The sequence below is a fragment of the Balaenoptera acutorostrata genome, chromosome 7, assembly GCF_949987535.1.
Source record: "Balaenoptera acutorostrata chromosome 7, mBalAcu1.1, whole genome shotgun sequence".
Taxonomy (NCBI): domain Eukaryota; kingdom Metazoa; phylum Chordata; class Mammalia; order Artiodactyla; family Balaenopteridae; genus Balaenoptera; species Balaenoptera acutorostrata.
In genome coordinates, this window is record NC_080070.1 from 35,937,893 (window position 1) to 35,951,052 (window position 13,160).

Here is a 13,160-nt window from a genome sequence, read left to right on the forward strand (position 1 = left end):
TTCCAGAAAGGATTCTAATAAGTCAGCAATTCAAGGGCAACCAATTTGAAATCCAGGCCCTGAGAGCCTAACACCTCAGGTCTGCCACCTGTGATGTTTTCTAGAAGGACCAGAGAAGGCACACAAAGCTGGAAGGCCTGTGTAGAGCCTGCACCAGCTTTGAGCCACAAGTGGGTGGTCCACTGAGGTCAGGGTTAAAGTTCACAGAATAATTTGGAAATTATTCTCAGCTTGGATCTCGTTTATGAGGCCTGAGAATACACCCTTTAATTAGAATACAATTTCCAAAGCGGCCACTCCCTTGACTTTCCAGAGCCCGGTTATTCTCAGAAAAGTAAAAACAGCCTAATCACACTGACAGCTAACAGTCCCCTATAAATTATGCCTTAAACATCCAACAAAGGAGGCAGCAGGCATCTGGGACAACAGAGACATTAGCGGCCAGCCCTCACTCGCCACTCTCAAGAATAGATAAGAAAAAGAAGTCCCATTAAACAGTCACTCCCCTTCACTTCTTGCTTGTGCAGCTGAACTGTCCCATGGAAGCTTGGAAAAACAGTGGGTTGCACATTTGAAAATGTTCCCACACCCCAGCCGGCCTCATTTTTCTGATGATGTCTCCATCCAGCCAACCTCGCACTACAGTGGGAAAGTAAAATCAATTCCATGAGAGCAAGCTGTCCGCCTCTTCCACGGTGCTCAGCGAGCCACACAGGACTCTGGCACAGGAGCCAGCCGAGTCCTGACTCACCACAGATGTTCCCCTCCTCCCCCATGCAGCTCTGAGCCACCGCCTTCTTTCCAGGGCCTATTGTTATTACAAAAGACTCACTGGGCCCCCAAAATGGGCTAGATGCTGAAGCAAGAGGAAAACACACATCTCCCTAACTGCAGGGTTAAGAGAGACAGACGTTAAATGACGCAGAGATGGCCAACGACTCAACGGGGAAAGCCAAAGATGGAAAGTCAGGCTAGGTTTGCAGAGTTCAGTATCAGGGAGTTGGAACAGCAGAGGCTATCAGATTATCAAACTTGCAAATGCTATCCAGACTTAAGTCGGTTTTAAAGATGACATAAAATGCTCCATCCCAGCAAATCGAGATATCAAATTCTTCTGTAGACCCAACAGAGTAGCCTTTGTCTAGAAAAGTATGACCAGGAAAATAACAAAAATGTAGTTTTTGAACTCTGTCATCAGAATTCACAGTTCAAAGTCACCCACAAATATCTGGAAATTCTTGGCAACGTGTTTTGGGCCAGAGCAGCAGTACTGTCTTTGGCCATTATCTTTCAATATCCATTCATCTGTCAGTTTTCCCAGCAGCCCTCTCAGAGGCGGCCATAAACCTCTCTCTCTGCATTCCTTCAGTGCATGTTAGTAGGCAACTAGACAGTTGTTCCCAAATACTCCAGTGCCCCCTGGTACAGGCTGCATCGTCATCTCAATAAAGAATCTATTTCATGCACTTTACAATATTTTCTTTTTATTGCTGTCCATGTAACCAGTATAGACAATAGAGAGAGGAGTTCATTTTAAATCCATTCCCTTTAATGGTATGAATTCTGCAACTAAAATGAGCTTCATCAAATAGCACAAAAATTTTTTAACATGTTAATATGACTCGCCACATCCTTACACAACAGTACTTATATTTTGGGTTTTGTCCTAAGAGTTCTTACTCACGTTTTCCTAGTGTGGGCCCTGGGAAGGGAGATTAGGGAAGTAAATCAATTAAATGAAACACACACACTTAAAATTCTGTGACTATGGGGAAAAAAAAATGAGCAAACAATCATGCCTCCCGAAAGGTGAAGTTAAAATTGTCTCTAAGACCCCTTCTCGCTCTCTCTGGTTGTTTGGGAAATCACAGATAAAATATGCCAGTATCTCACAAAACCTTAAGTTTCACAACAGTAGAGCCAATATTTAGATAGAAGACAACCAATATATGTTTCGGCGATAAATGTTTACTTGAAATAATGTTTATTTGATGCTTTGGAGAAAGCTATATAAATCTCGCTCCTCACAAATTCCTGAGTTTCATTTCCTTTCTATTCCCTTCTCAAATAGAAAAGTGTAAAAAACCAAAATGGTTCTAAAATTAAACTAACACACACTCACTTTTAGAACTTTTGTTTGAAAATTTGAAGTCTCCTTCAGTACTGTTTCTATTGTTATTTTTTGTTTTCTACAAAGTTGGCTTTTTCCTTCTATCTGCTTTTTTTCTGTTTGGTTTCAGTTAGGGACAGATACTGGGCATTCTAGAGAGGAAAGGCAATATTCCAAGATTCAAAGTAAATGTAATATGTAACACAAAAAAGGGTCTGTATTATGAAGTTGTCTGAACTGAAGAATTAAATTTTAAAAAATAAAGTAAAACAACACTTGATTCCCAGAATAAAACTTCTTCTCTGTCTTCTCTGGAAAACTGAGAAGTGACACGATAATTCTGTTACCATGAATGAGAATTTCAAAAGATGTAGTACTCCTATGCCCTTCCAGGTGTGGCATAGTAGTGTTCTTTCTACTTACACGTTCACTACAGAAAATTGTTCATTATATGGCAAATTCATCTTGAATCCACCTGGGGGAATTTAGCGACCAGAACAAGTAAAACCTGACATTGACAGGCATTCTGAATAGCACTCAAAAGATACTGACATTTCAGTGCATTCCCAGAGTAAAACAAAACTAAACCAAAGCTTCTTATATATTCTACAGAGCAATTTTAAGAAGAGAAAGAGAATAAAAAGAAGCCAAGTAGTGATAAAAGTGTTAACTGTAAAAAAACAGTTTGGAATCATTTGGCCAGAAGAACAGGGACCACATGGCATTACCAAAGTACTACTCATTGTCCTTTACCTCCGTCTTTATCTTTTTAGTTTCACAGTCTGTTCATACTTAGAACTGTCTGACTTCTACTTAGTCACTGCTCAAGAAGGTATTAAGTTTTGTTTAAATCCCTCTGAGGATGGAGTCCAAAATGTATAGGTCAATTCTTCCTTTTTAAAGATGGGATGAAAGCTGACCGATAGTATTATTTATACCCTACTTTTAGCTCTGCATTTTAAAAGACTCATGAAAAACACTTTCAGATGAACTCTGTTGATTTACAGATTTCTAGCAGAATTATATCAGACGATTAACTGAGAGCATAGTATCATAGTCATGTCCCCAAAGCACTCCAATTTTCTCCAAAAATACTTACTTCTGATGAGTTCGTCATTCGAGCAATTTCCCCAAATGGACTGGTCTTGCATCTCTCCATGTGTGAAGCAGCTATCAGTGGCTTGAGTTATATCTCTCTCAGTATTTTCTTTATCACATTTTTCTAAATAAAAAAAATACATATATATTTATTATCATTAAATGTTACATATTTTTCTCTATTTTTTCATTTTATAGATTTTTTTCTAAATGCTTCTAAATCTGCCATAATTTAAAGAAATGGGAGCAGTATCTCTAGTAACTAGTATCTCTAGTAACTGTTGCATATGTTATTGACTCAATAGCAGAGATTTACTGAGCACCTACTATATGGCTAGCACTGAAGATTTTACTGTAAAAATTATGTTAAGATTATTGTAAAGAAGTCGTTGAAACAGCAAATGATCTGCCATAATAGAAAAATGTGGAACGGTTACATCAAGGATGGAAGTGAGTCCATACACGCAGAGGGCAGGGGTGGCAGGGAAAGCATCAAAGAAGATGAGAGATTTATATGTGGGTTTATGGGTTCTCAAGGGGGAAGCCAAGAAGTAAGGAAAAGTAATGTCTTATTAGGAACATAACTCAGGCAAAAAGCAGATTATAACATAAGGTAAAATTAACATTATAAGAGGTCTAGAGCACTTTAAAAAAAGGTTCAAAGGAAGAAAAAGAAACTCATCAGGATTGAGAGCTCAAGAAAGGCGCTATAGAAAATGGTGCACGTTGGATGGTCTTTAAGATCAGCAGGAATTCTCAAAGTAGAGATGGGAGAAAGGCCATTCCAAGTGGAAAAACAGCATGGGTGAACTCAAAAAGCAGACACCTGTGCAAAAGTTCCAACTTTCTGCACTGTGAAGTACTTAAAGAGGGATATTAGGAAATAAGATGGTAAAAGTTTGAATGGGGACATGCTATGGATATTTGAATACCAAGGTGAAAAATCTGAACCTTATTTCAAAGTGAGATAAATAAGTGACAGTAGCCACGGAATCTTTATGACTTGCCTAATCAAAGCCACACATAAGAAAAATTAACGAACTTGTACACACCAGTGGTTCTCTATCCTGACTGTACTTTAACTCACTCAGGGGACTTTTTAAAAAAGATTCCTGGGCCCCATGACCTAAAATTCTAATTTAATTTGGGGGAAGGGGGCTTAGGTGATTCTACTATACTTACATCCTTGAGAATCACTGGAGTATGGATGCATCTAAGAGGGAGAGCAGAGTAAGGGAAACTAAAAGGGAAACTTAGCACAGTCCAGGCAGAAGTTGATGAGAGTTTCAACAACTGGATAAAAAATGGGAGAGGCGGTAATTGTGAGAAAATAACTAGAGGATTCACAGATTATCAGAGAAGATGGGATTGGAGCTGACTGAGTTCTCTTAGTCTGCAGTCGACTGGAAAAACCTGGAGACCAGGAGAATAATTTTTAAAATATATATTTGTACATGGTAGATGTCTGGGCATCATACTATGCAGTGGGGATACAATCAGTTACAAGACACAGCCCAGGCCTTCATGGAGTTTACAGTCTAGTGGATGAGTTTAGTGTTGAACATTTGAATCTGCAAGTCACAAATAACATATAGCGAGAAACAGTCATCTTCCTAAACCTGATTGCTGAAGCCATTCAAATGAATACACTCACCAAAAGAGTGAGTATATTAAAAGAAGACTATCAAGGGGGGGTCTGTACAATTAGAAAGGAGTCAGAGAAGGCAGAAAAACTAGATAATGTCAGGCCATGGAAGCAAGGAAAGGAAAGAGATTCAAACAGAAGTTGTTAGTCAACTGTATTAACATTTCCAATGGAAGGAAAAAATTTCTGCATGTGCAGAAATTTCTCATGTACCATGGGGATTTCACAATTGAAAAGTTCTGCCATAAAACACATTTCAACACATGAAAATAGACGGACACTCAGGAATAAGTCCAGAGGCTAAGATTTCTGAAAAAATAGGGTCTTCAATGCTAAGTATTTTTAGAAAGCAAAACCATATTCAGATAGCAGTAAAATATAAATTAGAAGCATGCTAAACCAATATGTTCTAGATTTATGTAACATTTACTCAGCATTATCCTAGAGAAAATGTAATCTTCCTGAGATGTGTTACTTTCAATTAAAATCTTGACTTTTTTAAACAACTCCAGAAATCTTTCCACCGCTACAGTCAACCCAACGCCTTCCTGAGATGATCAATAGAAAAGATTTTTTCTACCAACTCACTAGTACACAGGAACTCTCTCACCGCAGAGTCCTACATACTTGCTGCTACTGTCATGTAGCTGACTGCCGCCAGGTGTCATGCTAGTAGGCTTGATTCAATTAGTAACTCTAATTGTAGCTGAATGAAATTAATTATATAATTTTGAGCTGTTCAAGTTTAATTCCATTAAAATTAATTCATGAAACCAGGGCATTATGAAGCATTGCTGACTAAAAGAAAATACGTATGAATAAAGCCTCTAGACACACTTGACTCACATTTGAATCATGTCCAATATTCAAGTGCTAAAACACAGACCCTCTCAACTCTCCATTGACTAAATGAAAATGCCGTGTGATCCGTACACACATAACTTAGTAGTGACCTACTACTAAGAGGAAAATAAAGTTCTTCCTGCTCTGAATACTTATTAAGAGACAGTTATCACATTTTTTTTTAAGTTTTCTTATCCGTGAAATTCTAGAATTAGATGATCCCAGGAGTCCTCAAGTTGAAAAAGAAAAGAAAAATTATCATCCTCTGTCTCATTATATTCAAGAAATTATAAATACGTAACTACTATTAAATCACAATCATGTATATCCAACTTTGCCTCCTTTGAAAACTAAAAGTCTTGGCTCAAAAGTTAGTCTCACCAATCACAAGACATTGAAACTGTGATTAAAAATCTTCCAACAAACAAAAGCCCAGGACCAGATGGCTTCACAGGTGAATTCTATCAAACATTTAGAGAAGAGCTAACACCCATCCTTCTCAAACTCTTCCAAGAAATTGCAGAGGAAGGAACACTCCCAAACTCATTCTACGAGGCCACCGTCACCCTGACACCAAAACCAGACAAAGATACTACAAAAAAAGAAAAGTACAGACCAATATCACTGATGAATATAGATGCAAAAATCCTCAACAAAATACTAGCAAACAGAATCCAACAACACATTAAAAGGATCATACACCACGATCAAATGGGATTTATCCCAGGGATGCAAGGATTTTTCAATATACGCAAATCAATCAATGTGATATACCATATTAACAAATTGCAGAATAAAAACCATATGATCATCTCAATAGATGCAGAAAAAGCTCCTGACAATATGCAACACCCATTTATGATAAAAAAACTCTCCAGAAAGTGGGCATAGAGGGAACCTACCTCAACATAATAAAGGCCATATATGACAAACCCACAGCAAACATCATTCTCAATGGTGAAAAACTGAAACCATTCCCTTTAAGATCAGGAACAAGACAAGGATGTCCACTCTCACCACTATTATTCAACATAGTTTTGGAAGTCCTAGCCATGGAAATCAGAGAAGAAAAAGAAATAAAAGGAATCCAAATCAGAAAAGAAGAAGTAAAATTGTCACTGCTTGCAGATGACATTATACTATACATAGAGAATCCTAAAGATGCCACCAGAAAACTACTAGAGCTAATCAATGAAGTTGGTAAAGTTGCAGGATACAAAATTAATGCACAGAAATCTCTTGCATTCCTATACACTAATGATGAAAACTCTGAAAGAGAAATTAAGGAAACACTCCCATTTACCATTGCAACAAAAAGAATAAAATACCTAGGAATAAACCTACCTAGGGAGACAAAAGACCTGTATGCAGAAAACTATAAGACACTGATGAAAGAAATTAAAGAGGATACAAACAGATGGAGAGATATACCATGTTCTTGGATTGGAAGAATCAATATCGTGAAAATGACTATACTACCCAAAGCAATCTACAGATTCCATGCAATCCCTATCAAATTACCAATGGCATTTTTCACAGAACTAGAACAAAAAATCTTAAAATCTGTATGGAGACACAAAAGACCCTGAATAGCCAAAGCAGTCTTGAGGGGAAAAAACAGAGCTGGAAGAATCAGACACCCTGACTTCAGACTATACTACAAAGCTACAGTAATCAAGACAATATGGTACTGACACAAAAACAGAAGTACAGATCAATGGAACAGGATAGAAAGCCCAGAGATAAACCCACACACCTATGGTCAACTAATCTATGACAAAGGAGGCAAGGATATACAATGGAGAAAAGACAGTCTCTTCAATAAGTGGTGCTGGGAAACCTGGACAGCTATATGTAAAAGAATGAAATTAGAATACTCCCTAACACCATACACAAAAATAAACTCAAAATGGATTAGAGACCTAAATGTAAGACCGGACACTATAAAACTCTTAGAGGAAAACATAGGAAGAACACTCTTTGACATAAATCACAGCAAGATCTTTTTTGATCCACCTCCTAGAGTAATGGAAATAAAAACAAAAATAAACAAATGGGACCTAATGAAGCTTAAAAGCTTTTGCAAAGCAAAGGAAACTACAAACAAGACAAAAAGACAACCCTCAGAATGGGAGAAAATATTTGCAAATGAATCAACTAACAAAGGATTAATTTCCCAAATATATAAACAGCTCATGCAGCTCAATATTAAAAAAACAAACAACCTAATCCAAAAATGGGCAGAAGACCTAGACATTTCTCCAAAGAAGACATACAGGTAGCCAAGAAGCACATGAAAAGCTGCTCAACATCCCTAATTATTAGAGAAATGCAAATCAAAACTACAATGAGGTATCACCTCACACCAGTTAGAATGGGCATCATCAGAAAATCTACAAACAACAAATGCTGGAGAGGGTGTGGAGAAAAGGGAACCCTCTTGCACTGCTGGTGGGAATGTAAATTGATACAGCCATTATGGAGAACAATATGGAGGTTCCTTAAAAAACTAAAAAATAAAATTACCATATGACCCAGCAATCCCACTACTGGGCATATACGCAGAAAAATCCATAATTCAAAAAGACACATGCACCCCAATGTTCACTGCAGCACTATTTACAATAGCCAGGTCATGGAAGCAACCTAAATGCCCATCAACAGACGAATGGATAAAGAAGTTGTGGTACATATATACAGTGGAATATTACTCAGCCATAAAAAGGAATGAAATTGGGTCATTTGTAGAGACGTGGATGGATCTAGAGACTGTCATACAGAGTGAAGTCAGAAAGAGAAAAACACATGTCGTATATTAACGCATATATGTGGAACCTAGAAAAATGGTACAGATGAACCAGTTTACAGGGCAAAAATAGCAACACAGATGCAGAGAACAAACGTATGGACATCACGGGGGGAAAGTGGTGGTGGTGGTGGGATGAACTGGGAGACTGGGATTGACATATATACACTAATATGTATAAAATGGATAACTAATAAGAACCTGCTGTACAAAAAAATAAATTAAATTAAATTAAAAAACAAAAAAAAGTTGGTCTCAGGCTTTTGCTATAATCCATAGAACCCAGCCCAAAGCAAGGCTCAGAAAAAATTCCAAGTTTAAATTGACCTGCCAATTCTCCACTTTTATAAACTTCTGTGACCACTTGAGTGTTCTGTGATTTCCTAACATATCTATTTTTATTTTATTAACATCTCTTTAATATTTAATGGAATACCAATATGGAAGCCTCATAAATGGTGTGCAGTTATATCTAATATTGAATAAATGCAATGAAAGTGAGATTTAATTGACAGATAACTGTAAAATGGGCCCCATGATGTCCAGCCACAGAACCAATCTTACTACAACTTTCAATAGGTTTGGGTTAGCCACTACTCATTAAGATGACAAAATAGCAGTTTCTTATAACAGATTTCTGTTATCAGTGTAGATTGTCTATCACTTCTGAATTGCAGCAGCAGAAGCCATAGTCCTTATTTAGTTAATTCCTTTCTGGCTTTATGAAGGTTTGTAGTTGCAATTCAACTGCTATGTGGGCCCAAAAGACATATCCCAAAAGCAATCAAGTAATTTCAATGATGGAAAAAATCAATCTGTATCTTTCTACAAGATTTCTATATACACATCCATTCTTCTCCAACTATATATATACAAGCACTCCTTCCCAACTTAGCAACTTTTTCTTAACAGGGGACCTTATCTCAATGATGCTGTTCTTCTACGCCAATGGTTCTCTACCACAGGGCACTTTAAACATAAAGATACACAGGTCCCAACCTCAGGGGTCCCAATTCAGGTGGTATGGGGGGAGGGGGGTGTCATTATCATATATGGCCAGGTTTGAGGGGCACTGTGCTAGGTAAGCTCTTCTGTACTATACAACTTAGAGAAAACTTAGAAGAGCCCATCAAACACTGAGACACAGACCTTGCTTCTCATCCCCTTTATCACAGTATTCCAAGTTATCAGAAAGTACAATTTTATCTAATCAGTAATTAATACAGAGGTATTTAGTTCTGTCTCTGTGTCAGGACAACTCTGAGAATACCAAACCTGAATTACATATAACACTAAACAGTCCCACTAATAGATAAACATATAAGAAATATGCTTTCAATATTAATACAAAAATTGAAGACAGTTTAAAAATAGCACTAGAGCAAAGGATAGTCATATACCACTGGCATCTGCTACCAAAAGGCTAGCTTCCCAGCATTCTATTGCGCGTCCACTGAATAGGGACAATGCAGAAGAATCTTTGGAAGAGGGGAAAAAAGCTTGGCCCCTGACAACGAATCCTCTAGCTGGGGAGACCAAACATACACACAAAACAATCAAACAACTACAAAACAGAAGGGAATGAAAACTGCCCTGGGTCATAATTCTGGCTCAAAAACTGACCAGCTGTGTGACTGGGGCTGGGTCTCATTCTCTTTATCCAGAAATGAAGGCACTGAGCTGGATGGTTGCAGAGAACTTTTTTGGCTCTAAAAATCTGTAAATCTGAGTCTGCGCAAGGGCTAAGCAACAGAGCCAAAACTTCATATACACACTGTAGGGTGTTTAGAATGAAGTGGAGAAAAACCTAGAAAACCCTCTATAAAGCACTGGATTTGAGTTAATTTTCAAAGAAAATGATGAGCATGAATTACACCAAAGAGTCAAAGGAAAAAAGTAAGAGTTCTAAAGGATCAATTTAACTATAATATGTCCTACTCAGAAATGACTGTCTACCTTACAGGATCAATACTCTTTATTTTTTGCTATTTTTCTAAAGAAGGGCATGATGGTGAGAAGCAATCCGTCTCCAATCTTGATTTTTCTTGCTAAAGGACAATGAGACAGATTCAGGTAAACAGAATTTCCATTTGATTTAAAATTGTACAGTATTTTACCTAGTTGGCATTATCTAAATTTAAAACTTTGAGAGTTTCACTTATCTCAGGCAGTTGGGGAATAAAATAAGTGAATGGCGATTAACAAGAGAGAAAAACCTAAATGTATTAAAAATAAGTCAATTGGATAATAATATATGTAAAATATTATATGTGCTATATAACGGCCACTCAGCTGGTATGAAATCATTAAATAAGACAAAAAGAAGAAAAGAAAAAAATGCTTCCTTTTCTTGAAAGAATTAATGAATTATTATAGTTACAGTATTAGCAATTTTCAAAGGACTTTAATATATAATATTTATTTGATCTTCAGAACCCATCAACCATACAATAAAGAAAACGTTAGCTCAATTTTACTGATGAGACTACAGAGTAAGTCTCAGAAATAGATATTCAATTGGAAATAGAATGATGAAATGCAGAGTTGGCAAGGATCTTGCAGCTCAGCTAATTTCATATCCCTCCCAGGATAGAAAGCCCCCTGCAATTCTCAGTCTTTCTCCAAAATTCCAAGGAATGATATCCCATAAAGGAACATACTCTATTCTTCGTCAGTTTGATTCAGTAGTAAGTTGTTCTTTATTTTGAGCACAAATACAGCGACAGGTGATCTTTAACTAGTTCTAGTTCTGCCCACTGTAGGTAGAAATAATAAACTTAAACTTACTTCTATAAGACAATCATTCAAATTATTGAAGAGGGATTTTTTTTCCATCAGTTTGTAGTCAAGCACATTTATTATCTCAATAGTTAAATGGTTTTAACAAATAAGAGGAACAGAAGAATTTAGTAATGTTGTATGAGGATGAAATGAGTTTGTCAAAGTTACTAATGAACTTTTAAAACATGTACAATACTGTTCATGCCATGGTTTTCCAAGAAATAGAGATAGTATTGTCACCTAAAAGTCCAGATATTTGAATCCTTCCTGATAAATAAAAAGACTCTCATTAGGTTCTCTGGGACAGAAATACTATCCTTAAACTGTACTTTTTACTGGAGAAATGGTTAAGAGCACAGGATTTAAAATCAGAGTGCCTGGGTCCACCACTAACTATGTGAATCCTGAGCAAATTACATAACCTTTGTCAGATTCTTAATCTTTAAAATGGGAATAACACCAGTACCTACATCAGAAGGTGGATGCGGAAATAAATGAAACCATGCCTGGAAAGCAGAATGTCTGGTATACCATAAGAGCTCATTCACACTTGCTATTAGTATTACATTAAGTGTCATTAAAATAAGCACCTTTTTAAAACCTTAGGGATACTGTTGAGGACAGTATCTATCTATTCAGTAATCCCTATGTAAGAAACTGTGCTAGAAATCTGTTTCCAGACTGAATATAAGGAAAACTATTCCTTCCTCTGAGAAGCTATATGTTATTTTTTTTTCCTTATGGACAATGAAAATCATATGAGGGAAAAATGTTTTCTTTTTGCCTCAAATTTGCAGACAAAATTGAGTAACCGGGTTGGACCCTACAGTTATACCTGTACATTTCTATTTTCCCTCAGGTTTGGATCTCCTGGGCTACCCATACTTCCCATTATTCTGTTTGAATCTCTTTTTAAAAATGTACTCTTATAAGTTACCTCAAATGTTCTTTTGAACTAGGCAGAGGTAGGTGTAAATGCACGAGCCAATCATCAAGTACATTGGTCTACTTGTTATCCGTACTTTATATGCTTACTTTGCGAAGAACTAATATAAATGATGGTCCTTGGCAGATATCCTTATAAAACCTCATAAAACTTAATCAGTATACAATTCACTCAGTTCTTATAGAAAGGAGCGTTAGCCGCTTTCTTCATGCTTAAAATTTGGGACTGTTGCATGTTAGATCTACTTCAATTAAATATTTGACTTTAATCTATGATAAATCATTTATAATCTATATAATATGTATGTTCTTACTGCTATGCAATCTATATTCATACCTCCTTTATCTGTAAACTTTAAACCATTTCATTTTTACTCTTCCAAATACCAGCATTATTTCAGATCATCTATGTGTATTCCGGATTATGAAATCTCAAGTAATCTGAGACTAAAATGTCTGGGAAAAGTAAAAAAAAAAAAAAAAAAAAAAAAAAAAAATCTGGGTCTCTATTTCCCAGAGGCTAAGAACAATGTGGAAATCTACAAATGTTTCCCAAATGTAACCTTTAAAAACCAAAGATAAGGCAGCTTTCAGGAAGACCTGAGGCTCTGGAATTTTACTTCTTCACTGATACAAAAAAAGGAAAAAAAAAAAATCCCTCAAGCTTAATGACCTTTAAGAAACACTGCAAAACCTACCTGCTTAGCCTAATGTTCTAACACAGATTAAAATCTCATTGTCCAAAACAACATATTAAGATAACCAAAGCATCTTTAACAGATGAATGAGCATATGCACAAAATTTCGTAATTTTATGTTATTATATACTCAGATATACTATGTTTGTTGAATGAATTAAATGCTTAAATCAACTTAATCAACTAATTGTTATTACCATTACTTTGAAAAATAATAAGATTCTGAGCAAAATC

At 36.4% G+C, this 13,160-nt stretch overlaps 1 protein-coding gene across 4 annotated transcripts in view; it reads right to left on the bottom strand.

Moving 5' to 3' along the window:
• Positions 1–13,160, bottom strand: part of MDFIC (MyoD family inhibitor domain containing) — a 107,075-nt gene that overhangs the window by 80,976 nt on the left and 12,939 nt on the right. For all 4 annotated transcript variants that reach the window (XM_057550227.1, XM_057550226.1, XM_057550225.1 and 1 more), the window contains exon 3: positions 3,210–3,332. In XM_057550227.1, the coding sequence (XP_057406210.1) occupies positions 3,210–3,332 (123 nt within the window). The remainder of the gene's footprint in view (positions 1–3,209; positions 3,333–13,160) is intronic.